Genomic DNA, 27,401 nt, shown 5'->3' on the forward strand with positions numbered 1-27,401 from the left:
TCAGGTACCAGAGATGAGAGACTTATTTCTATCTAAAAAGACAGTAGGAAAAAACAGAGATTGAAAGGATTCCTTTTTTTGTACAAAAAATACATTTTTATGACAACAGCCAGTACCTTCACAGTAGGTGCTCCTCTACTTGCTACCAAGGTTCAGTCATCCATAACACCATCATAAAGTATCAGAATTATTTTTCTTTCCACTTTTCAACACCAAAATCCAATGAACTACTATGGAATGTTTCCAAAGTCTTATACTACATCCTGATAAAATCAGAAATCTTTTTTTCTTTTTCTTTTTTTTTTTACTTTAAAAAGGAAATCAATTCATGCAAATAAATACATAATGTGCACTGAAATACTCAATTTATGATACAGGTGACTTCAGAAGAAAGTCCCTTTATAATTACCTAAACTAGTTCTAATTAAAGAAGATAGCTGCAAAACAGAATTAAAACCATTTCATTTTACTACAAGTCGATGCTTGCTGTGTGTTCAAGCAGACATTTTCTACCTCGTTGTGTTAATCCGTGGGTTCAGTGTTACTCTTCTGCAATGTAGCAAACATTTGATTTTGAGGGGTGGCTTTTTTATGCAGTTTTTGTAGTCCAGGGTATCAGTCTTAATTTGCTTCTGCATACAGGATCTCAGGTTAAGCCCAGATCTGCAGAGAGAGAGTTGAACAATCGTTTGTGACATTGACTATTCTATCAAACGTTTAATTAAAATTTGGCAAGGCAGTCAGATCAGTGGTACAGTGTATCAGCAGCAATGATATTATTTAACCCATAAGTTAAAAATTCCCTTAACAGTTCAGCTAGCACTTTGTGAGGATTCTTCTTATTTGAATTTTCTGTTCATGTTTTACACTGTGGTTTTATATCCTTGTTAGTCCCTCTAGAGTCAACTTTCCTGTAACAACCCTTCCCCCTCATGCCCTTTTTTTAAACCATCAGAAAAACAAAGAAAGAAGCACCCAAGGCAGGTGCTCCCAGCACCTACCCGGAGAGTGTGGTCCCAGGAGCCTGAGCAGAACGCCGTCCCATCAGGAGAGACCCGCAAGGTGCTGACACGATTTTCATGTCCAAACAGAATGGATACACGGGACCCTTTCAGCACATCCCAGACATTTATGGTGTAATCATTATAGCCTGCAAACAGTAGGCGACCTACAAAGAGAGTGAGATTTTACAAAGTGAGGTCATAAGTTGGTAACTCGTCTTGACTGCAGCAAGGGCCTCCTGCAGGACATTCATCACCCAGTAGGTCACAACCCAGCTTTCCTGTGCCACCCTCTGCAGACAGCGAGCCCTGACCACTGCTTCCCCTAGGCTAGCCGTGCTCCTCTTAGACACCCCTGCCCCACTGCTGAGCTATCCATACTAAATGCTGAACCAATTAAAATTTACAGTTAGAGATAAAATTGAGTCAAATTAGATAGAATCTGTTCAGTCATTAGAGATGGTAGATGACTCCAAATCACAACAGACTGAAGAGCACTTCAACAGCTAATGCAATAATATTTTGCTCAGACTTTATGCAAAAAGTTGAACACAAATGGTTGAATGCCTAGTAGACAATTTGGTAAGTGATTCATTGTCCCCAACGGGACAAGCTGTGGTGCTTGTGACCATGACAGAGACATTTTACTCTGTCGTGAGCGGAGGGCAGTTCACCACCCACTCATCCCCACCCAGTGTGACTGGAGGAGCTCTGCATTTGTGCTGGGGCAGGAGAGAGAAGACTCGATCTCGTATCTCCAGACCTGTAGTGAAAAATGGTAATGTCTCCGTCTTCATGCTCCTCTAACACACTTTTACCATCTATTAATCATTTATTATCCTTTTATAAACTATTTATGTAAGTGTGCTTAATAGCCTAGTTACATTTCATGTTCCCTTTGAAATGTTTTTAATCATTATTGTGAAATTCTAGCCCAGCTGTAGTTAATGGCAAAATATTTCCTGCCTTCAGTAGGGCCAAGAAAATACTTTTCATCTCTACAATGAAGCAATAGCTACTTAGGTTATTTAAAAAGTAATTATTTTTAGAGAGGCAAAAGAAGGCTTCCATGCATTAAATGTTTCCTTTGGTACTTACTATTACTTTTAATAAATTTTAATAACAAATGCTTTATTAAATTAAACTCGTAAAATTTCACAGTTCCCCTCAAATCCCAACACCAAGATAACCTCCGAAGTTCAGGTCTCACCGCTGAGAGAGAAGTCCACGCTGGAAGCTCCAAAAATTATGCTCTCTTTGGAATAAATTGCTACTTCTCTGTCTGCACGAAGGTCATATAAACGACACTAGGATTAAAACAAAACCAACACACACGCCTCAGTAAAGGCTGGAGTCGATGGCTACTACATTTCATTGAAAAAATGGGAAGGGGAAGGACTGCAGCCTAACAGGCATCATGGGAAGCGGCTGCTTGGTTTCTTTCCTTCTGCTATTTCTGCCCGCTGTAACTGGGACTCCTCTGGAGTCTAACAGGTATCTAATCAACACAAGGCTGTTTTGTATAAATTGAGTGAAGAACTTGCTTTTCCAAACCACTTCTCTAAGCCTCCTGCTATAAAGAGATGAGTGGTGGGCTTCAGACCATGGCTACCCACTGAGGTCCCCCCACCCTCTTGCTTCCCCACTGTGGTTTCCTACATATGAGGGCATCCTGCTGCTGGGGGGGCGGTGCATGGGGAGACAGTCTCTAAACACAACAGTTTAGCTACAGCTGGAGCCTGGGAGACAGAGGATTAAATCTCTGGTCGTCTTTGAGAACACGGACCAGTGTTCGGTGTTCTCATGAACACGTGGCACGGTGCTCAGATAGTCACTAGGCACAGGAAAGCCTAGATGGTAGTCCTTGCTCTGCGTAAGACAGGATAGCAAACAGCCCCTGCCCTTCAGTGAGGCCTCTCTGTCTGAAAAACCTACATGAAAACAATTCAAGTGAAATAATACATTTTTATACAGATCTTTGCTTTTCAATTCTCTTGGAAAATCCCCAATCACCTCTATAATCTGCACTTCCTGTTTTTATCATTTGCCTGCATATTTAGGCTTGTTTAATACGGAAATAATAAATAGACAGACTAGAATTAATTTCCATGCAGAAAGGTAGTCTGTTAGCGCTGAAATCAAAATGCACTTTTGAAACTACTTGAACTGAAAACCTTCTTCAATAAGTTAAGTTTAAGCAAACACTGTCCAGATGGGTTTGCTAATATTAAGACTTTACTAATGAAAAATGGCTGATATTTAACCCTGCACACAAAGGAGAGGCTGCTTCATTCGCAGGGCGGTGGGGAGCTGCCAGGTATGTAAAGTCCAGGTCTCCCAGTGCTCCATGTTGATGAGTAATTCCATCAGACTGTCCTGACAGGGAGTTGGGGTCACCGCAGGTGACAGCACTGCCACATGAGCATACTTTTATGGTTTCCCTCCAGACAGTCAGGATTATCTGTTCCTCGAAACCCCTAAGTATATAAATGAGCTCAAGGACACCAGTCAGTTTTATCAGTCTGTAACGCTGAAAACACCAACCTCTTCATTTAAAGAATGAAGTAGATGGAAACTGCCAAAACCTCCATCAAAAGTAGAGAGATGGAATTTCCCATTCTCCTGCTCAAGCTGTGGGTGTCAGGAATAGTTAAGAGAGAAAAACCCCATCAAATAAATTAATAAGCACAGGAGCCCAGAGCCTGTGGTACTGGGCATAAAAAGAGAGTGCTCTCATTGGAATTTAATGATGGACAATTTCTCCATCTCGCTCTCTCAGCATCCCAAGTGCTCACGGTACCGCATCTGAATGTGCAGAGAGGCACTGGGCTCACCACAGAGCTAGAGATATTAATTTATAATCGCAGCTTTTAAGACCTAAAAGCAGCTTACAGTCGCTCCAGAAAAGCCTTGGAAGGTCTCCACATCCAGCAAAGACAAAGGGAATGTTTCTGTTGAGTTTAGCCAGTATTGGAGCAGACAAAAAATGCTCTGAGGGCAGAGTCCTTTAGAAAGAGTCTTCAACCTCATGCAATTTGGTGTGATGTTTGAATAAACAGGAGAAACAAGGTGCCAGGTGCCTCCCAAAGGTCTGCTCTCAAGTTACACTTAACTGCCAGCTCAGTCCCTGCAGGGCTGTGGTACAGGCAGAGCCCAGTCCCCCGTGGAGACCCACAAGCTGCAGCAAGAGCCACCAGCCATATGCATCACCCAGGGGCCTGAGGGCATCAGGAGATAACCAGCATTTTGCATACAATGTGCTGACCAAAATTACCTGTCAATACATACTGTGCCCCTCCTAGCAGCTTGCTCATAGACAAGTAAGATCCAGTAAGAGCTATTGTATCATCTAGGATGACCTGAATGTGGTGACTCATAGCAGTGAAGAGTGTTGTCAGTGAGTCGGGCTGAGAGGGAGGAGATGTACGTGGCCAAAGCCACCCTGGGGCTGTGCTCTCAGGATGCAGGGGCTGGGGAGGCCAGCTGACCGCGTATGCCCAGATCCCTGCTGAGCCCACGGCCCCTCTGCTTGCTCTGATGTGCACACAACATGTGCAGGCTCCCTTCATGCCCTTCCACTGTGCTGCTCCTTCCGACACAAGCTGCACCATTTCATCTGGTTCCTCCCATGCTGTGACCAACAACTATACGAAGCCAAAGCTCTTCCAGTAAGACAACTCATTTTTATGATGAAACTTCAAAACATAGAAAATCTGAAACTAGTGTTTGGACAGTACCTCATGTAGAAAAGTTTGAAGAGGTGCCCTACAAAGTGTTACCAGATTTTTCCTATAGCGTTATTATAGCATTATTATTTCTGCAACTGTGGTATCACAGGCCCAGTTTAGTCACTTGAAGTTCTCTGTGGATGTGACCTAGTCTTTTAGGAAAATCTGACTTGGGAAGTAACAGAACTTCCCTAAATTAGGTTGCTGAATTAACATACCGTGGCATCATCTGAACCAGAGGCAAAAGCATCTCCACTTGGGTAATATCTGTGCATGAGTAAAAAAAGACCAGAACACATTACATTACTTGGATGAGGTCAGACTTCAAAAATAGAACCAGCGCATTGCTCAACATCGCAAATGTGTCCTCTCCCAGAAACATACTGACCTGACACTGTTGATATCTGAATCGTGGGTTTCAAATGACTGGATGCACTGACCAGACCGCATATCCCAAACCATGGCTTTCTTGTCACATCCCTATTAAGACAAAAAAAATTCACTACAGTTGTGCAAATGGTGACATTCACGCCTCATGTGCCTGATAGAGGTCATCAAGCCCAGCTACACTGAAAGGCTCTGAATATCACAGCTCTGAGGGGATTTAAACAGCAAAGCAGCCCCAGAACTGGCTGTACTGGTAGCCCCAAGCCTGGTGAGTTGCAGTTAGGAGCAGAGTAAGCCATGAAGGCTGGAGCCTCAGCGGTGCTGCAGACCAGCACGGCATAGCACTGCTGTGCTGCACAGTGGGGTTCAGACAGGCCTGGGGTGTTTGTGCAGGCAGTCCTGTACTAACCAGCACTGAGAGCCCTGCTCTGCTTGTGCTGCTGCCATGCCTGTGTCTGCGGTCCCACCATACTACAGGGCTGCATAACTGACTCATTCCTTACCACTTAATGTGCCCAATATAAAAAATTCATACCCAGCATTTAAAGTTTTATAACTAATTCTTTTCACACACTGAAATAGAAAATGAAATCAGTGCACCCAGAAGGTCTCTTGTCCAGCCTCCTACCAGAGTTAACCCCTGCCATGGCTTCTGTACCCACATGCTCTATGGCGTGGCTGGAATGAGAAAAAAAACACAACAGCATTTCATCTCGCTGTCAAGCTCTAACCTGCCCTTCCAAGCTGTGCTTTGAAAAGATCGTTTAACACTCTGTGCTTGCTGCGAGATGCTCAGCACACTGAATGCTTTGAGCAAGGAGCTCAGCCCGCGTAGTCTGCAATGTCCTCGGGGCAGGAACCATCTCATACCCATAGGGCCACGCTCTCGGCTGCGGTATCTTGCTGCTGTCACAATCGCAGTGACAGGAAAAAGAGCATGGACTTTTCTTTTAAGAGTGATGGGAGATTTCAATAAATAGGACCCTGCTGAAGGGCAGGCCATCGGAAGGCCCAGCCTCTCTGATGCTACGTTGGGAAGCGCAAGGCAGGCCAGGCAGCTGCTGCTTCTGCCGAGCTAGCGCATCCTGCCCAGCAGACCGTTCCACACATGTTATTTATTTTTAACCAAATATGATTGCTAATTAAATTAAACAGTCTCTTAACAATTCACATATTTCTTTCTTTTTTTAAAATTCTCTTGTTAAAATGAAATCACTATTTTTTTACTAATGTCATCATTATTTAAAAGCAGTAATGTTCCTTTGTATCAACTTGTGGTTTCTGCGCAGGGGAAACCAAACAGGACAGAGAACATTTTGGACTCAGCATATTTCCCTCTCAAACCCCACCACAGCCCAAGCCCAGCCCTTCGTACTGCTTCCATGTGCAGTGTTGTTACTGACCTCTCTGGGAGTCTGAGGGCAAGCCCAATCTGACAAGCTAGTGCTTTGACTCCTAAGGTTTTGAAGGAGAAACCAGCGGAGAGGTGGGCCCCTTGAGTGCTCAGAAGGCACTCAGCACAGCCCCAGGAGGGCTGGGATTTTCAGTTCAGTCATTAAATGTAACAGCACCCAGTCTACATCCTGATGTATTGGCATTGCTTATTCCAACTCAAGGTTACGGTATTACATAGGCACAATATACAAGGAATCTCTCTATGCTACCATACCTTCAGGTCACACTGTTTTGGCTGTACCTGCTTTGACACGATATAAGACAGACCTTCACTGAAGTGGTATTTTGCATGTGATGAGTTAAGTGAGTCCCTGTAGGCATGGACATGCCCAAGCTGCTACACTGACACAAGTATGACATATTCTCTTAGCAGCACCATAGCTGCTTGCGATTCTTTGCCCTATAATAAGCTGAGCTGTTCCCAGGGAGAATGAATCTATCCTTTCTGGGAAGCAAGCTCAGTGACAGGAAAGTCTGGGAGGAGTAATGCACTGGGATGGAATTAGCTTTCAGTCACGTTTTGGAGCAGCTGTGATAGCAGCAGGCAAACTGGGCCAGTGTGCTGGGCTTTGCTCCTGCTGGGCCAGCCAAATTTTATATAAGAGCCACAACAGACGAGGTCCAGGTTTATTGTGTAGGGATGGGACAACGACTCCATGCACAACATGTGGAATCCCCTAATCCATGGTCGGCACCCACTGGCACAAGGGCCATTTCCACCAGCAAGCACAGGACCAGTCCTGGGCCAGCACTGGTGGGGCTCAGAAACCAGGTACCTTCAGCAAAGTTACTGGTAGCAACCTGCTTGCAGTAAGAGAGGTCATCTCTTAGCTCCTGCCAGCTCTCACCCGCACACTCAATTTCTGATGTGAGAAAGGCCAGGACCATCTCGAGAAGGTGCTGAGCCCCAACTCACTCACCTTTATGCCTTGCCTGCCTCACTGCCAGGCTGCATGCCAATGACTCAGCTGCCTGGGAACAGTGATCCCTCAGCAGCAGGACAAGACCTGGAAGATGCCCTGGGTACTTTCCCAGACCAGATCTGCAGCTCCAGCGAAGTTTGTGGGTTCCTCTGGGCCAGGACAGGGAGCAGGCAGTGTTTGACAGACGAAGGGGCTTTAAAAGTCTCTGGTACCACTAGAAGGCACAAGGGACTCAGCAACAGCTGAAGATGTGGCCATGCCTCATCTCCCCACTCCAACTTGTACAAGGGTTTAGCCAGTGTCCAAGCGACCCCTTGGCTTCTAGGGAGCAGCTGAGGGACACAGTGGCACGCACGTTATTTGCAGTCCCACTTCGATGCCAAGCACTGCCTGGCACACCCCGTCTGGCTCCAGAGAGCTGGGCATGAGAAAGGAGCCAAAAGCGGGAAGTCGTCTGCTGTGCCAGGCTCCTATCCACAGGGGCTCACACCTCTACTGCAGTAGGAGCCTGCTGCTCTAACTCTGAGCTTTCCCTTCCCGGGAGAGGCGTTGTTTTGATCTCAGGCTGGATTGCTTTGGTGTGGGGTGGAATTTGCTAAGTTAGCAGAACTGCAGTCAGACTGGCTGGGTGGGTTTGACCCTGCAGTCAGGGGTTTAATTTGCTCCAGCTTGGAAAATGTGCTTGCAACGAGTGGATTGCACTGGGGCTTCCAACACATACTCCAGCACTCTCTCAGTAAGATCACGAGTCTCCTGCTTTGCTGCCTTTTCCCTTCCACTTTCCTTTATTTTGTATTACAAGCAGAAGCTCCTGCTTACCCCAGAGACAAATGTATTTCCCGTTTCAGAAGGGGCCAGGTCCAGGCACAGGACATCAGCTCCATGACCATGGAAACTCTGTAGAAGCTGCCCACTCTCAACATCCCACAGAGCACAGGTTCCATCTCCACTTGCTGTCAGGATCTATAGGATGTGGCAAGAAGAGTCACAATACAAAAATCAACAGGTGGTCTTCAAGTTCACAAAGAAACAACTGACATCCTATACATACACCAAGGACAGCTTTAATTTATGAAATATTATGAATATTATAAAATATTAAGCCATAAATGAAAGCCATAAAAGCAATATGAACCTAAGCACAGTTTATGGTTTTTATTTTTAAGGAAATAAGAGTGGAAAGGAGACCTGTATTGACACAGCTATACCTACAGAGTGTTTCAATAATGGCCAGTTTTGTGCAGTTGGATTTGGAGAACTGATGGCAGTAAGGATCTGCTGGCATTTCCATATTCTCCAAAAAGGAGTCAGAACCAGATGGTTATTCCTGTCTGCCCCTGTATATAACCCTATCCATATTTAGGCTGCTGGAATTCAACCTGGGTAAAGACAAGTACTGTTGGAATTAAGTATACCTGTTTAACTCTCCAAATTATTTTTTTTCTGCTTGAAATAGCCAGGTTAAACCCAATTAACTGGGCTTAAGACATGGATTTTCTGAAAGAGAAGTAAGCCTGTCTAGACAGTTGTTTGGTAAGTCCGTTACCTCTCACTTGTGCAAAACCATTTGTGTGTGAAAGGGCTTGAACATACACTGACCGAACATAGCTCACAGCTTCCCTCATCTGCTACAGTGCTTGTAAGAAAGCTCATGTGATCAGTGCTTGTTATTGTGGCTAAATCCCGACGATGCTCAATTGTTCAAAATTTCCCCCTGGCACCCGAAGCTGTTATGCAATCACAAATTCTGTAGGTTGAAAGGGTCCCTGTGCACTGGCGTGGAAGGAAGCAGGGGTGGACTTAGGAGGGCTCTCAGTCTTATACACAGGTTTTTCTCATGGTCTGTAAGAAAACTCAAGGGATCCCAGTGGGTAGTTAGAAGTTAAAAAGAAAACACTCTTCAAGAAGAAAATGATCACACAATCATGAAACCGTTCACAGAGTTGCATAAAGGTTAAACACTGAACATGTTTGACAGATGCTCCAAACACTCCTCCCGTAAACAGAGGTCTGCAGAGCTGCAGAACAGACTGTTCTGAACCCTGCAGTAGAGCCGCTAATACCCTGAGATGACAATAGCAGAAGAAAGTCCTGACTCGTCTTGCTGGCCAGCTTTTGAGCCTAGATCAGTGAACTTCTCTGTTCTGAGGAATATTTGTACTTGGCTGAGGAATGAAAACTTTCAGCTGTGAGGATTTGCTCTTGTAATAGCATGTAAGAAAGGTATGAGGGAATACGAGTAGCTAAAGGTGGAAGGGGCTGCTGGCAACCCAGAGCTCCAGCTAATGCCTGAAGAGAAACGGTACGGACTCAGCTCTAGGGTACCACCACTGAAAATCAAACCAAGGCCAAGCAGCCAGAGCCAGAGGGAACCGACAGCCCTTGCTCCGGTGCTGGATGGGGACCCTCGCAGGGTGCCTGGTGGCGGGAGGCAGCACGCGCTCGCCGTCTGCAGGCACCCAAGGGCCACCCGCGCTGCCGCCCCAAGGGCCTCATCCTGCTGCTCAGCCCCGCCACGGTGGCAGCGGGGCTGCTGCCCTATGCACAGCACTTGAGGTCCCAGCCAACTGTTGCTATTATTACATATGGAGCATTGTCACGCGGGGCGCGTTACCCCACTGCAGAGCTGCAGATGCCTAATTTAGGAAGCGAGCCCCCCCTGCTCTCTGCCTGCGGGGGCAGGGGAGCTCTCTCTGGCAGGACTCACTTGGGGCACCGAGAACGGGGTGCACGGGTCGCACAGACCTGCAGCTCAGTGCTTGCCTTGGTCCAGGGTGGGAACTTGATGCAGAGCAAGGATGGGACCCCCTCTTTCAGCACCCACACAGTCTGCGAGGGGCTTTAATCAGTGATGAACCACTCTCACATCTCCTCTCTTTCCATGGCACTGCCGGATGCCCACGGGCACACCAACTCCTGAACTCCTATCCCGTCTTTCATTCCCCTGCGGGAAAACCAAGCTGTGGTTTAAGAGAGCAGCCAAGACAGAGCAGCAGCATTCAGAGCACCTAGCAGTGGGTGCTGGGCGGCACTGGGGTGGGGGAGACCTCCACCCCGTGCTAGGGCTGCTCCAGGACAGGTACCACATCCCTCGGTGACGTGAGCCGGGAGAGCAGAGCTGCTCTGCACACAGCTGGGAAAGGTCCTGCACAGTGTGCTCACTGCACTGTGCACCCTCAGTTACCAGAATAATTTTAATTCTGAGGCTGTTAGGTAAAAGGAAAAAGATGAGAAATCTGGGACTCTCTAGGATCCCCTACATAACAGTGTCCTAACAGAAGCTTGCCCAACCCACTTGCTTGGATGTGTTTCAACTACAAATTATCACTTATAAGCCTATCAATCACAAGAAAATATCTTTTTAAAAGTCTTCAGAAAAATCTCTGAATCACTGAATATAGAGCACCTAAATCCACTGTGGTATTCTTTAACAATGGTAATACATTACCTTCAATATAAATGCAGTTTGCCATATTTAATAGGGAGAAAAAAGACCCAACTTTTTTTTTTTTTTTACTATGAAAAATAAATAACTATTTTTCCTTTCACAGAATTTAATCACGATGCGTATATGTATGGACAAGAAAAGAGAATACTGGTTTTCTATCTCATCAAAAACATGCCACTTAATTTAGACTGCTCTCATTACGTAGGGCTCCTGCACAGCAAGGTCAGGGCTAAGCAAGCTGGGCACTGGATACCTCCACCACTTGTTTCCATGGCAATGGACTTAACTTAGCACCTCGGAGTCATTACAGAAACCATAGAATGACAAACAACAACGTACTCTTGGGCATCTCATGTCCTTAAATAGAAGCAACAAAAGCTGGTATTTCCTTCAGAAGAGTTCCAAATATCTGGAAGAAGGGGACAAGATATTCCCTTTCCAGCAGCGCTGCTGACACAGAAAGCAATGAAAATACTCCCTTCTGCCACTTACTTTGCTGCTGAGCTGCACTGAGCAGAGCTTCAATTAAATTTATAAAACAGAGAGGACAAGGGAATTACCCTCGCTCCTTTCATCATCTTTTGTGTTCCTGGAGAAAGAGATCTTTGAGATATTCACTACAGAGGAAGGCTGGCCTGGTCTCAGATCTGCATTTAGTTCTTGGCTTTGCCATCGTCTCGCACTGTGGCCCTCTGTGCTCCAACCCCCTGTCTGCGAGATGGGGAAAGCATCACTCCCTTCCCTTCAGGGAACACACCACTGCATGTACGGACAACAGGGCTGGCCCTGTGAGGCCATCCTCAAGCTCAAGTATCTCACTTGGTACAATACAAAAAATACAAAGAATGAAAGCAAAACCAAAGTTGGCTGGACATCCAGGACAAAGCAGGCAAATAACAGAGTCTCCACTGGCTGGCATAGCACATACTCAACCTAGTCCTATCTCAGCTGGGTTTTTAACTGTTTGTATTTGAGCTCCTAAAAGCACAAGCCAGCATAGACCCAGTGAGCAGAGAACACAACAGGTACCAGCGAGCTCCCTCCGCAGAAGGGACAGGCCTTTGCAGGGCACAAGCATGACAGCCTGGCCATGGGCTGTGACACGCATTTCCTTACAGCAGTTTTTGCAGCACCTTCCTTGCCCCCAGCGAAGGTTTTCCAGCAGCTCCTTCATGGGGCAGGACACGGCCCTGGGAGCCCCAGGTGCAAGGAAGGTTACTTGCACCATCATGTTAGGTGTTGCTGGATGGTGAGCAGCGGGTAGGGAATGCATTTACCTGCATGTCTGAGTTAGTGAAGCTGCAGGCAGACAAGTAGTTTGTGTGCATGGCAACCGATTTCTTCTTTGCAGCCATATTTTCATTTTTGTCAAATGTCAGAGGGTACACAGAACACTTGTTGTCCAGGCCACTAAAGAGAGTAATAATAGCAATAACAGAGAGAGGAGAACTGGTTAAAACTGCAACGACAAAAGGCAAGTGGTGATAAGAAGGAAACCACCTGTCAGTGCTGTGCTGCCAAACCCTCACAAGTACCGACTTCCCTGTATTGTGCTGCCCGGGATCTCCCTGTGCAGGGAAGCCCCAGCTGCCTCACCAGGCTGGCTACTTTACAGAGCTTGAACAGCTGCGCCTCAGTATTTTTTACCCTCATCGAGTTTATAAATGGCACTGAATGAAACCTCACGAAAGGATAAACTAGGAGGTGACATTGTAGTCACCTCAGGGTTAATGTTTCGCATACAGCCAAACTGCCATTTTTCTGTTGACATCTGTCATTGCGAGGATCAGTATTTAAGCATTGTTACTACCTTGTATCACCTACCTTAATAAATTTGACATAACTCCTATGACAGAGATGGTACAGCAAGTAGTGGGTGTGAAGACAGAGCTTTTGGAAGAGTTTGGAAAAAAGGAAACAGAAGCACTGAGCTCTGTAGCTGTCCCAACTGGACAGTTGCACCAGTTAAGCTGTGTCTCACAGCTTAAGATGTGGGACTCTTTTCTAGAGCTCTGGTAGGTCAGACCTGCCCTCGTCCCTGGGATCCCAGCACACCACCAGGTGCTGGTTCTGTGCCTTATATTACATGCACAGCACTTAACTGAGAGCACAACAGAAACATAGAAACAGGTAGTGCAATGCATCTTTGTCCTCCCTGCCTCTCTTCCAAGTGTGAAGACAGAGATTTCTTGCCATTCTTCGAGTTTTAGTCAAAAACATACAGTTTCCAGACTCCCTCTCCACACATATTCATGGAGCCTGCCTGCCTGTCTTAGTCTGCTGCTTTCTAGATTTGCAAGCTGCACAGTAAAGTCTCCCTCTGTTCCTTTCTCTTGCCCCAAGCTTGCTCTGTCTGTCTGATCCACCAAGTCCCTTTTTAAAAGCTGTTTTGCCAACATCTCATCTCTTTTTCTCCCCTTGCAAGAACTCAATTTTTTCAGACATGAGCCCTCAGAAAACTTGGAGAAGATTATCAAGGATGGGGTTACTTCTCCCCAGCCCATCTTGGCAAGATCTAGTCATGTGCTGGTAATCATTAGTGGCTTACCTTCTCTACATCATAGAAGAAAAAGTGTAAAGCAAGAACAGGGTTAAAACCACTCTCACTTAGAAGATATATCCAACACACACACAACCAAACTGGAACAGGGAAGTTGCATGCATGCAGAATTCCTAACCCATGATATAAATGCTGAAAGAGGATTATTTTCCATGCTTACACAACACATGTTATTGCACTGAAGTCAGTGGAGATAATGTGTACGAGCCATTATGGGAAGAGAATCAGAGGCACTAAATGTAGTCCTTCCACCCGCAATCAAGGCACGCAAACTTCTAGCTATCAGCATCTGAAGGCACTGGGACACCACTACAAATCAAGCTTCTCTGTGTAAGCAGCTATGGAATCTGGGCGCTTACCCACAAGCAATGGCACATCCAGATGGGGCATATGCACACGCCATCACCCAGGTACACGGCATCGTCACTGCATGTTCCTGAAACACAGGGTTTCTTTAAACAGGAGTGTCACTGTTTCTCTAATCGGTGCAAGGAAAACAGTGTAGAGTAGTAAGTTCAGTATTTCTGTGATCACACAGGGCACCTGGTACAGGGGTTACCCAGAGAGAGCCTCTGTTTTGCTGTCTGGGCTTTGCCCCCAGCTGGGATCCCTCCCTGTCAGCAAAGAGGCTGGATCAGAGTCTCCTGCTGGAGACCATGACAAACCCCAGTGCCCTGACAGGTACTTGGCTCACAGACAGGTTAAGCGAGGTGGTGTGCCCTGGGTACCTTAGTTTGAGGTGCTGGTGGAGTTTTGCATGTTATCTCATCATCCTGCTGCCTTCTGTGACATCTGTGAGCCCTTCAGCCCTGCATCTTATCCCACCACCATTTGCCCTGTGCCCAGAAATCTGACTTTTGCTGCTTTCACTTACCTTGTTGGTAGTGAAGGAATCCCACACGATAACCTTCCCATCCTAAATGAAAGCACATAAACAGAGAGAAAAATTGAGGCCTTCCATAGACATGACTGTCAGCATACTTCCCAAATTTGGGGAAAACTCTGCTGCTCATTTCCATCTCTTAGTTTGTTATGTCATGAAATTTTGTCTCCATTTTAACAGCAGCACAATGGTCAGAGCAAAGCACCAAGGAGACACTCCTCAGTAATGCGAGTTATGTCTTTGACCAGAAGAAAAGCATATCTCCTCCTCACTGAGATAACTGATGTCAGCTTAAAAGACCAATTTATTTTTCAATTTTTTCCCTTCCTTTTTAGTGGGTTTATGCAAACTCCTCTCAGTTGAAGCACATGCCATGGACAGGACCATCTCCTCAGGAAACTGCCACCAGTGAGCCCTCACTTGCCTCCTTTCAGCCATGATGTGTTTCTCCTAGCCTGTAATCACCACCTGCAAAGACGGTCACCTCTCTCAAGTGATATCTGTCAGTGCCTCGGTACAGGGCCTTACAAATACAAGAGGTGACCTATATTACAAACCACTTGCCAAGCCAGCAGCACTAATGGAAACTATTTATGGACATTGCACTCTTTATTCATCTCCCCTTCCTGTATTTTCCTGGTTTTCCCTTTACTTCTCACTACACTTACCCAACCTTCAATTATCTGTTGATACAAACTGCTAAACAGCCATCGTAAGAACACAGAGAGCAACACAATCACTTTGTGTATGCCAGCTACACTCATGCCAGCTACTTTGCCTTATGCACATAATATTGTTATCCTCCTAGCATCATCGAAGTGTTTATTACTGAGCAACAATTGTTGCTGTACTTTGACTGACTATAGTTCTTAAAATAGAGTAAAAAAGGCAAAAATGCATTAAAACTTGCCTGTTCAGCTTTCTGATCTACATACTGGCATTTTAACCACTCTAAAAAAACTGACATTATTTTAAATTATTCTCTTTGTTGAGATCACCATGAATGGTAAAAACTCACAGTAACTGAAGGTGGCTTGCAATGCAGATTGACTATTTTTATCCCTCAAGTAAGACCCCTGACAGATTTCATATAGGTCAATGAACAGCTGTGAGATGCAACAAGCTCACTCACTGCCATACTGAGCTCAGGACAAACCAGGGGGGGGAAAGAAATTATCTCATTACCTCTTCCAGCTCATGAGACTAGTCTTGAGCAGGTGTTGGGACTGTTTCTCAAAATGCCCAAATAAATGCAGTAATTTTGGCAAGACGTTTGAGGCTTTCAAGGTTGAACCAATCATACAGACTGCAGAAGAAATTTTTGTGCAGAGAAACCTCTAAAAGAATCAACATTTCTTCCCTTCCCTTTTCCTGGTTATTTTCTCTGAACACATAAACTGAAATCATTACTAAATATTTTATCTACAAAGAACAAGGAAATAAAAGTAGCCTCAGATGAGTTCTATTTTCTATTGTAGTAGAGAATATGGGGAAAATCTGTGTATGTCTGGACAAGAAATATTTATGGTATTTGCTGCAACAGGTGTAGCAATGATCAGAAGCTTGAATTTGTGCGCTCTGAACAAATAGATTGCCAATGAACTGCTTTAAGGACATCTTGAAAACATTTACAATATACAGAGGTATCATCTGCAGAGTGGCACATAGCACAGCCAAAAGTTTTGTAGAGTGCCCAACAGTAGCTTGAAAAACATCTGCTCAGCACCATACCTGGGAAGAGCTCACAATTCTTCTCTTGTCTTTGCACCAGTCCATACAGAGAACTTTATTTCCATGGCCCTTCAGAGTCCTCCTAGTCTTCATCACAAACTGGCCCAGCGCCTCCACACGCTCTGCCACCTGATGAACTGCAACAGCCGACGGTTAGAGCGTCCTGCGTCAAAGCTCTGCCCTCGCAAGTCTCTATGTTTATAAGTAATGTCAGTTGGAGGAATTAATCCATAAAGTTTGAGTCTATGGTGCAAGCCAACAAACTCTGCTTCAGAGCTGACAGGTGGTAAAACCAAGGTGGGTAGTGTATGAACATATTCATGAGATAAAGATAAGGATGAATTCACTCAGGGCTTGAATTCCAGAGCTGTAGCAGCTGAAGCTCTTGCAGACTATCACACCCAAGTATAACTGGAAAATAGATTACTCCCTTACCCCCTCTTATTGGGAAATCCTCAGTCTGACTGAGGTTTGAAAATGCACAGATAGCTTCAAGCTATTCAGCAGAACTGAAGACCACTACTGGGTCTTGGAGGAAAAATCATACAAAAGAATGGGGTAAGCATCAAATCTCCAAAGTTTAAATGGTAAAACACTTGTCCTGGATGTGAGACTCCCGGCTGCAGTTGGCTCTCGGGGCCACAGCCATGGTGCAGTGTGATACAGGTACTAGCCACCGGCACTGAAGACTTCCCCTCTGCTGTGCCATCCCTTCTGAGGGCCATGACACAGCTCTAAGTGAGCAGAGAAGCTTAGCATTTGCTATAAGAGTGTGCTATCCAGTTTCCCAACAGTGTCTATGGACATCAAGGACTTCATGGGTTGGTCAGCTTCTTTCTTTCATGGGAAAGAGAAATGGAGAGGGCAGGCAAACAACTTTCCTGACTAGCCTCCTCTGGTGGTAAAGTCTGTTCTTTCATACCTCACTTAATAGCAGTACTTTCAGCTGATATTCTTAAAAAACAAACAAATTTACATTTCGAATTGTGCAAACTCACTTTGACATAAAATTCATCCCACTGCAGCTGACAACCAAAAGGAGTCTCATGTAACCCTGATGTCTTATGCTGGGATCATCTGCACATGCCTGGGAATAAGTGTCACCTGAGGAAACCCATTTGCTCTGCTCCAGCATTGTTCATGCAGTGTGGAGCTGAGTAGGGCCCTGGTGCATCCTGGCACCCTATGGCAGCTCTGACACACTTCACACAGAGCATCAGGGTGGGAGTTGCTTCAAGTTTCACAGTAGAATATGGGTCCTGGGGCAGGAGACCCCGGCACCAGAGCTAAAAATTACTCTGTCTAGAGGAGAGCTAATAGCATCCAGTACTTCCCTGTGTTGTGTGTTTATCCATGCTGAAACATAAGATGATCCAGCTGCTGTTAGCTAAGGAAGCAAACTCAGACCTCTTGAAATAAAAGCAGAAGCTCACATGCTTTAATGAGCTGGTGGAGGAAATCTTAAGCTTTTCAATACCATGCTGGAGGCTGAGCTCCACATCCCACATGGCAGATGACTGCTCTGGAGCTGCATTTCTTCTTCACCCTTCGCCACTCTTCTAGAGCTGCAAGAAAGCTCATGGGCTAGGAAGGGCTGTCATAGCGAGAGAGCAGGCAGCCCTAACTTTGAGCTCATTCCCTGGCACAGGGTCAGGGGAACAATTTCTGCCTAAGGTAGAGACTGATTTCTGGTGGATTAGCTTTTGAAGAGTTGTCTTTCAAAAACACCAGCCCTGCAGCCTGTGCCAGAATAATGTTCTCACCTGAAATCTCTGCTTGACCAGTCTCACCCAGCCAGGGGCAAGTGCTGCCCACCATTCCTGATAATTCATCCATACCATCTCTAACAGAAAGTCAGAAGCAAGTTTCTCAGAAAGTACTATATAAACCATCTGAGGAAAAGATGTATTTCCCCCTACTTTTGCCCATGGAAACCTGCCAAATGATCCAATCAAAAGACACAAAAACACAGGACAGGAGGTTATTATGGCAGCTGGAAAGATGCTTGTGTCCAGAATGTATCTGAAAAAACAAATGTTTCACAGACAATGGGCAAAGTGTTTCCATTATGTCAACGCAGCAGAGACTCTGTGAAATTGTCTGGTTTAGCCTTACTGATTCTCTGAGGACGCTTATCTCCAACCACAGCCATAATAATCCAGCACCCGCCTAGCACAGGTTTGAGTCAGATAATTATTTTGAAGCATTGTCCAATATTGTTTCAAGATAGTTGAAAATTATGCACTCAAGCAAGTAGATCAGCTAAAGCCAATAAGTAGCTTCAGTGGTTTTACAAAGGTCCAGATAAAACAGGCTATTCTTCCAAAACATATCATTTGGCCTGAACACGAAGTGTGGACTCGATGCAAATACTACCGGGTCTTTGATCTGTTCTGCGCTGGAAGTCAGTTGGTCCTAATGGTCTCTTCCAGCCTTAAAAATTTATGGATCACATGAACAGAACAAACTGTTTTATCTACACCTAAAATTTTAAGTGATAGAATTGAATCTTTAAAATTGTAAGATTGCAAATCAAGTGCATGTTTGGTATTTCCTTTTCTATGTACATTTTTGAGAGCTACTGTTCAAAACCAGCTGAACAAATAAGGGCACTCCTAGTTCAGCCAGCTGTTTGTTTTGGGAACCATAGAGGGAAAGTCATGATCAGAGCAAAAAAATGTGAAAGATACAATTTTAGGTTAGGAAAAAAACAAGCCAAAACAAAACAGAAGAGATGCTTTATTCTGAGACTTACAATCTCTGCAGAAATAGTTATTGGGGATAATTTAAGTGCAAAAAAGCTCTAATACAGAATGAATGATATAAAATATCTAGAGAGAGTGTTGTTTTGCAGCAGCATAAGACTTTTGTCTTAGAAATCATGTCATGGCTATGCAAACAGCCTTCCAACATAAATTCACAAATTTTACATATGACAAAGACATAAATATCCTATGACTATCAGTGACATAAACAGTTACAGTATCACTGCAATCATATGTAAAACTTTGTGAGCAAAAATGGATTTAAACATATGTGTAAGGGGTCTGTTAAACAGAGGTCCCACTACTTCCGATACAGAAATTATGCTGTAGGAATTTGATGATTTATGGTAATGTTTCTGTAACAAAGCCATCTCCGTTTGTTTAATGATTCCTCTTAACAGGATACTCCTATAACATATGATTGTCTAGTTTAGCCAAGAAAATGCTCTATTTACTCCAGAAAAAAATCTTTTAACCCTCTCCCACTTTAAATTTAAGAATGTTTGCCAGTCTCTTAGTCTTACAAAACACTAAGAGCTAAATCACCGAATACAGGCTCAGATTCCTTTTCAATATTTAAGGCATCAAAACAGATGAAATAAAAGTTTTATTAGAAATACTGGTGGGTCATTAAAGTGAGCTATGATTTCACAGGAATACAGTAATTGACATGTTTTTTTCAACAAAAAAAAGAACTGCAATATGCTATACTGTTGTAATTATAAAATAATAAAAATAAAAGAATTTTTGTATCTCAGGACAGATAAATTAATACCTATTTGAAAAGCTCCGTAAAAATAAGGTTAGCTTATTTTTTCCTGAACTGGGGTGGGAGGGTGCAGGGCAGGGTTGAAATATGTCCGTGTCATTTGTTACATTAACCATGGATCTTGAAAACTGCAGCTGGTAACTGTGTTACGCATCGACAGCTCCAGCATTGACTCAACCCGCACCTCTGAATCAGCACCAGATCCCTGCAAGTTGGAGGCAAGGCGGGGGCGGGGGGGGGGGGGGGGGGAAGAAGGAGCCGTTTTTGGAAACAGTGTTCATTTTTAAGCCCTTTCAACTTGCGTGAAATCCTGGCCCCGTTAAAGCAAATTCCCATCCACTTCCAGAAGGCTGAGTTTATTTTGTCTTTCTGCTACTAAGATGTACATTAAAACAATGCAAATCAATCTCAGAATCCACAGAGGGGCATACTCCACGGTCTCCCCCCATGCCTGCCTCCCACCCTGCCGCACGCAGCGCAGCCAGCGCAGGGAGCACAGCTGCGTGCGCAGCCCGGGCCAGGCCAGAAGCCGCCGCGGTGCTGCGGCGTGGCCGGGCCGACACGGGGCAGCCGTCCCCGCGCCCAGCCGGCGCTGCGCGGCCCTGAACGCCCAAGAAGGCTGCGCCGGCCGCGCTCCCCATCCACTTCCTATTTTCCCCGGCGCGGAGCCGTGCGCTGTTTGAGCAGCGCGGCCGAGCGCACGCACCCATCGTGCTCTCTGCTGAGCTTCAGCAAACGTGGAAAACCGACTGCCGTGACACCAGATGGTGCACAAGGGGCGGCTCTCTCCGCACCCTGCTCCAGAGCGGGATGCCTGCCTTTCCCGGGCCGGCGGACCCGCTTCCAGCTGCGCTCTCATTTGGGGCAGCAGCAGCGTGTTTTCCTGTTCACCCGGCGAGGCCAGGCCCGCGGCCCCGGGCATGCAGCAGTCACGCTCCCTGCCCGGGGCAGCTGCCAGTGTCCCGGCGTGCCCGCGGCCCTCGCGCCCCGGCCCCACTCACGCTCCACGTCGTGCAGCTTGGCCCGCTCCTCCTCCAGCTTGCCCTTCAGGCTCTCAGCCTCATTTTTCAGCGATGCCAGGGTCTCGTTCTCATGCAGCCCCTCGGTTGCCATCTTTGCAAAGGAAGCAGGGAGAGAGACGAGATGAGAGCGGGAGGGAGGAGGAGTTTGCTTGCCTGGCTCTCAGGGATGCTGCTGAGGCTCCTGCTGCCTCAGCAACGGCGCCGGAGCCGGCCCGGGCTCCCTCCCCCTCCCCATGCTGACGTCCAGGGCCGGACTGGATGCTTCTCCAGCCCTGTCTGCAGCCGGCACCTGACCAGACACCGCACGGAAAAACACCCACGAGAGCCAGCAGCCCTCGCTAGCTGGGCTCAGCAGCCCTCGCTGGCCCTGCGCTGCAAGGCAGTGCAGTGGGCTCAGCAGCCCCAGCGGCCTCCAGGCAGGCAGCTGGGACCAGCCTCACCTCCTGCCCTCCTCCTACTCACAGGCTTCCACCAGCAGATATTTGCTGTACATCCCAAGCCATTTTCACAGCCCAAAGGCTTCATTTCCCCAGAAATACATGCAAAAGGACGCTTCTGCTTTGTACCCAAACTTGTCTGTACCAGAAGTTGCACACTCTATGGGGAAAGGAGAGAAAAAAAATGTCATCGGTCACCCCAATAGCATTTTAAAATACCAGACTGGGAAGACAAGTCCTGTCCAGGCTCAGGAAATCCCAGCTCAGCTCTATCATTCCCTTATACCTCTATGGGTAGGGGTGACCAGGTGACTCAGCCACACACAAGGTCTCCAGCCCAGCTCCTGTACCAGCAGCACAGATGCAGTGGTATGAACCCTTCTCTCTACTGTGCTTTGAATTCCTAATTTTTAAATTTTGTGTTATCAGGGTTGTTTTTTTTCTTTTTCCCCTTAAACCAGCCACCTCTTTCACCTGCACACAGATAGGCCCATTAGGGTCTGTGCCCTTCCCAGCCCTTGAAATGGGACCAGTTTCCAACACCCCAAAGGGAACAAAGAACCCTCTATTTTGGTGTTTGTGTGACCCTGGGGCACAGACCCACAGCTCTGCAGGCCTTGCTCGGCTGCAGATCAGGAGCTGTGCTGGGCACTCAGAGCAGCTGACGTTTCCAGAGAAAGAGCCGTGGCACATGGCCTTGTGGCTTTTTGTTCCTTCGGAGTTCCTTGAAAACGTCCTCTTCTTATTACAGTAATTGTCCTTGATCTACATGGAGTAACTTTGCTCATATTGACTCCCATTGTCTCCCTTTAGCCAGAAAATAGACAATCCAATGGCTATTGTTCAACCTGGAGATGTGCCAAGATTGGAGAAGGAGATAAGAAAATACGTGTTTGCAGCTGTTGTTTAGACTCTGGGCACATCCTGGACACAGTGTGGGTCCCAGAGAAAATAGAAGTCCTTTCCCACAACTAGGCTTAGCAGCAGTGTCACTGTCTGACCGGGATGCACGGGCAGAGCTGAGACTCTGGAGGCTGAATTCAGGCCCTGGTCTGGCCCTGTGCTCAAGGTCTCTCAGTCAGTGGATCTGCAGGCAGGAGCCGGGTTCCTTCGCTGGAGAGTCAAACAGTGGATGTGTTTCCAGTCTTCTCATTGTCCACAGAAACTAGTGTGACCCAACCCCACGAGCCTGATAGCCACGTAGGCAACTCTGAACTTGATTTTGAACCCTGAACTGAATTGATCCAGTTACATTCAGTATCACAAGAGAAAAAGTAGGTATTATAATCTATGCAGTTCACATACTGCTGGATATATGAACATCCTCCAAAGCCCCTCAGACTAAAAAGCACACTGGAAATGCCTTCAAGCACACTGACAGTGCCAAGAAAAGAAAAATTCAGTATTTTTAAAGTGATACCAAAAGAACAAAAAAAAGCATCTTTTAGCAGGATGTGTTATCTTCATGTCTGAAAAATTAAACCTACTTATATTAAACTCCATAATGCAGCTGGGGGAGTAGCAGCAGAAGATTCTGAAGAACCTTAATTTTTGAAGGATTTTAATCTACAACAAATGTCCTACTTCTGAGACCTGGTAAGTGTGAAGAGGTCAGAAGTTAAATCCAACAAAGAACATAGGAAATTTCTTTGCCTTGATAGGAACACATCAGCTCTAAGGAATTTGCCTTAGATAACACCTCTACGTCAAATCATTGACACAATTCTGACAGTAAAAAACCCTGACTTTCTTGCTTTACTGATGTGAACAGTCTCACTGCCTTGGGGAATAGGATTAACAAGTCTACAGAGAGCAGCACTGAAGGCGAGAGGCTTTGGGAACCATACATGTTCAGACTGATACATATTAGTCCCAAGATGACATGGATAAGCAGAGCCATGAGGTGAAAGAGAAGCCTCTGCCAAACAGAGTGAGCTATAGAAGTGTGCGATACATAATGTGCATTTCATTAGCTTGATTTAAAAAAAAAAAAAAAAGTAGTATTTGGTTTGTCTGACCCAAGCTGCATAACTACCCATATAGTCGGTAGCTAACTGCTCAAAAAAACCAGATTAGGTTAAGGCCATTTGGGAGCTTTAAATAAAATGAACGAGGGTTGGATTAATTTAGAGGATAACACAGTACTAGGTCAACTAAAAAAGAAAAATTTTACCATTTAATAAACAGTCAAGGCTTTCTATTTCTCCCTTTCATAAAATCTAACTATACTGAAGGCAATATACTTTTAACAATGTATTAGCAATTGCTTTGTTAAAATAATTTGTTAACACAGTACTAGAATTCACCATGCTGAAGGCATGTTTAATCTGAAATGGCGGTTCAGTCAGCAGCGATGGATATAGTATAGGTCCTCTTAGTCTGGTCTCTTCTTTCAGATGAGTTTCAAAACACATCAGCAGAGGATAAAAGGCTGTGAAAACATCCTGCACAGGAGGTATGGTATGCAGAATATATGGAAAAGCAAGTAACTGAACTCCACTTCGTAATGTTATGATTCATTAATTGCGCAGTAATGACTGGCACTTAAAAGTATTTGTTGCTGTGACCACCAGCATTCCGTAGAAAGCTGACCACTTCCAAACTGGCTGCTATGTCCTCGGCAGCAGTGAGCTTCCAAGTTGCCCAAAACAAGGACAGCTTCTTATAAGACAGCTTTTTTCTCTGACTCTTCCCGATGGAGCAAAGGCAAGTTGACCTTTGGCTTCATATATTTTGAGGCTACTTTGAGGTAACCACTCTGGAAGTAGTCAGCTTTCTATAGGGCATTATTGTATGGAGCTGCTACAGAAACATTGATCAGCAAGAACTGTGGCAAAACCAGTCATTACTACAATCATAAACCCGCCTTCCACACATGGCAAATACACCAGATTGTGGTGATGGGGATGCATGGAAGAAAATTGGTATTGTTCTGTTAATAAGGATACTGGGGAAAATGGAGGGTCTAACAGCGTGTCACAAATTGTTGCCTATCTCAAAAGTTAGGACTTTAAAATAAGTTTTCACTCTCAATAATTCACCAGCTGATCTCTTTTTAAATTCTAAGCTGATTTACTAATGCTTCTGTGGGGAGACTGAACCAGCAAACACTGATTGAGTTTCTACTGATCAGCACCGATCTCCAAAGCAGGCAAAACCCCAGAGGGAAAGATTATTTTGTCTAAAAGGCAAACAACTGAAGTAGGACAATCTCAACACTGGGAGTCAGCAATTTCTAATTCTGTTATCCATCAGTATGTATTGGTTTGGGGGAAATCACAAAGACTGGCTGATAAAAATGCATGTGTGCATCTGCTGCATTGAAATTAAGAGTTACACGTGCAAATCAGGAAGTTGCACAAGGATCAGCCAACTATACACCAGATTATGCACACGAATCCACAAACACATGTGCAAGTGTGGCAAGGAGATATTGTGCATTTTGATAGAAGCCAAAGCATACCCACAGTTCTGAAAAAATCAATTCAAAAGAGTAAAGCATACAATTTCCCTAGCCATATGTATTTCAGCGCTAGTGCAAAGAGCTCTCTGTGTTCTGAATATTTGTTTTTAAATCTTTTACAGAATTAATATGAAGCAGCAAGCTAAAGCCAGATCTACCAGAAAGCCCAAGATCCTACTGCAGTGCTAATAGGAAGCCTAACAGGCTGTTAGGTTCTTATGCAATTCTTCCTGAAGTCTCAATCTGCTTCCACCTAGCAGCTGTTTCAGTTGGTAGGAGCCTAACTTCCATAATGTGAATAATGAGAAAGTTGCAGGAACTGCAAGTAACAAACAGCCAGTTTCCTGCAATTCCAGCACACATTTATCAAGTCATGCAAAAATTTACTGGATAAATAGCTATTTATAGGCTGTGGGCCAAGAAGGACCTGAACAAAGCAGCAATTTCAGAGTCAGGAGAAACAAATAAACCTGGAAGGGACTGTCTTTTATCTTGCAGTCATTACATCTAAATTTCCTCCTAAACAATGTAACACGTAAGAATGTGCTGCATCAGCCAGTGAACTGTACACGCCACACCACTTATAACCACTAAATCAGTGCTCTCATCTTCCTGTAAAGCAGTTTTGTAAACACAGCTAGTTAAATCTTTTCGCATTCCTGGGAAGATCATTTCATCTGACACTCAAATGCAACAAACAATTGGACCCTACTCAGTCATGGTAGAGACCAGTTCCAAGGAGGAAACAGTGACAGATGTCTTCTCCAACTGATAATACACAATGGTTCAGGAAGATAAAATAAAATTACTCCAAGTTGCAGTATAATCAAGACAACAAAATTCTTAAGTTTACAAAAGGAGTTTTGGAGACCAGCTCTTCGGTAGCCACATAGGTTCATGACCTTAGCTTTGTATTTCATCTAAAAAACCCCACCATGATCTCTCTAGAACAGTGCTCCCTACCAGAAGATTGGGATATCACCTCACCAGTAATTGCTGGAGCTTAGAAAGCCTCCAACATCATCCCTTCCTCCTGCAAGTATCCTGGCTGGACCTGCTGGTCAGGCTAGCAGGTTTGCTCATCTCCCCCATTACCACCTCTGTGGTCATGCACACACATGGTGACAGAAGACACTCCACTGCAGTGCAACCTTTTCCCACCTTATCCTCATTGTAGCTACTTCCAGCTCTCACCCACGTACTGCACATAGCATATGAGACAATATGGTCTCAAGCATGAAACGTGGGCCACGAAGAAGTTCTGACAGCACTTCACTTGTGTCTCGTTTTTATTGAGACAGACTAGATGAACTTCGTATCACCTAGTCACTAGTGAAGGAGTTTATTGCAATGGTTTAATTTTTTTTGTTAAGGTCTGTTAAAAATAACGCAAAACACTCAAGATCGTAGGCCAAGCAGACTTGCACACATACAACCACAGAGTTTAGACAGGTACATAATATTTGCACAGCTGAGAAGCGCAGCAGCATAGGGGAAAAAGCTCATGGCCATTTTCTAATCAAGAATCGTAAAAAGTATCCTTGAACCCTGGAGCCACCTCTGTTGCAGGCTCATGGAAACACCAGGTGTCTGCAAAGGTGTGTGTTTGGCAGCCTATAGGCCTAGCAATGTGTGCTGGTTTTGGCTGGGATAGAGTTACTTTCTTCATAGTAGCTGGTATCGGGGATGCTTTGGATTTATGCTGAAAACAGTGCTGATAACACAGGGATGTTTTAGCTGTTGCTGAGCAGTGCTTACACAGAGACAAGGCCTTTTCTGCTCTTCACGCCACCCCACCAGCGAGGAGGCTGGGGGTGCACAAGAATACTGGAGGCGGCACAGCTGACCCCAACTGACCAAAGGGATATTCCAGACCATAGGACATCATGCTCAGCAGATAAAGCTGGGGGAAGAAGGGGGGGAGCATTCGGAGTGATGTCATTTGTCTTCCCAAGTAACCTTTACATGTGATGGAGCCCTGCTTTCCTGGAGATGGCTAAACACCTGCCTGCCCATGGGAAATGGTGAATGAATTCCTTGTTTTGGCTTTGCTTGTGTGCATGGCTTTTGTTTTACCTGTCAACTGTCTTTCTCTCAACCCACGAGTTTTCTGACTTTTACCCTTCCGATTCTCTCCTCCATCCCACCGTGGGGAGAGTGAGAGAGTGGCTGTGTGGGGCTTAGTTGCCAGCTGGGGTTAAACCATGACACAGTGCTTATTTGTTGTCCAGAAAAATCCAACATAACAGCCCATTAATAGAACCAACCCCCGTTTTTTACAGTTTTTCCACATTCTGGCTGATAAAATCAATAACGTACCATTTCCACACATAGCGAGCAGTAGCTGAGTTGTTCTGATTTGATGTAAACAGCCCTAAGGGGCTTCTCTTTGGAGCACTTGTCACATGGACCAAATACAATTGCTAAAAAGGTCTGGTCACACATCTTTGTGGTTCGAGAGCACTGAAAGAGACAGAGAAGAAGGCAAGAGTGCATTCCAGTCCAGCACAAAGCTTCCCACTACTGCCCTGCCAGCTAATGCAGCTTAGACTGTATATAGACATCTGTAGGCTGGATAATCTCTCTCTCTGACTAATCTCTCAAGCTTGACGAACCGTCACTATATGCAAGTGAGTCACATGCTCTGCAGATTGCATTTTTATGAAGAAAAATACAAAGCAAAATATATATTGTGTTATAATGTGCACTGATAACACATCATTATAAAGTGCACTGTGCGCACGGACTCACTATCTGCAGGAAATTACTCTTAGTTTTTACTTAACTACTGTCAGCAGACAGTAACCACAAATGTTTTAAAAACAGCTG

The 27,401-nt window shown here is 45.2% G+C and overlaps 1 protein-coding gene across 1 annotated transcript; it reads right to left on the reverse strand.

Annotated features, from left to right (window-relative positions):
* On the reverse strand, nt 1-27,017 carry GNB5 (G protein subunit beta 5; the record flags this gene model as incomplete). The annotated part of the gene is made up of 12 exons (XM_082005070.1): nt 1-32; nt 998-1,168; nt 2,212-2,308; nt 4,948-4,996; nt 5,118-5,209; nt 8,314-8,457; nt 12,220-12,352; nt 13,862-13,938; nt 14,377-14,418; nt 16,117-16,253; nt 20,652-20,763; nt 26,892-27,017. 12 exons carry the CDS (start codon nt 27,015-27,017, stop codon nt 1-3), a joined length of 1,212 nt encoding a protein of 403 aa, XP_081861196.1.
* Nucleotides 27,018-27,401: the final 384 nt, after the last annotated feature.

This window comes from Phaethon aethereus (genome assembly GCF_964289735.1).
Source record: "Phaethon aethereus genome assembly, chromosome: 12".
NCBI classification, from domain to species: domain Eukaryota; kingdom Metazoa; phylum Chordata; class Aves; order Phaethontiformes; family Phaethontidae; genus Phaethon; species Phaethon aethereus.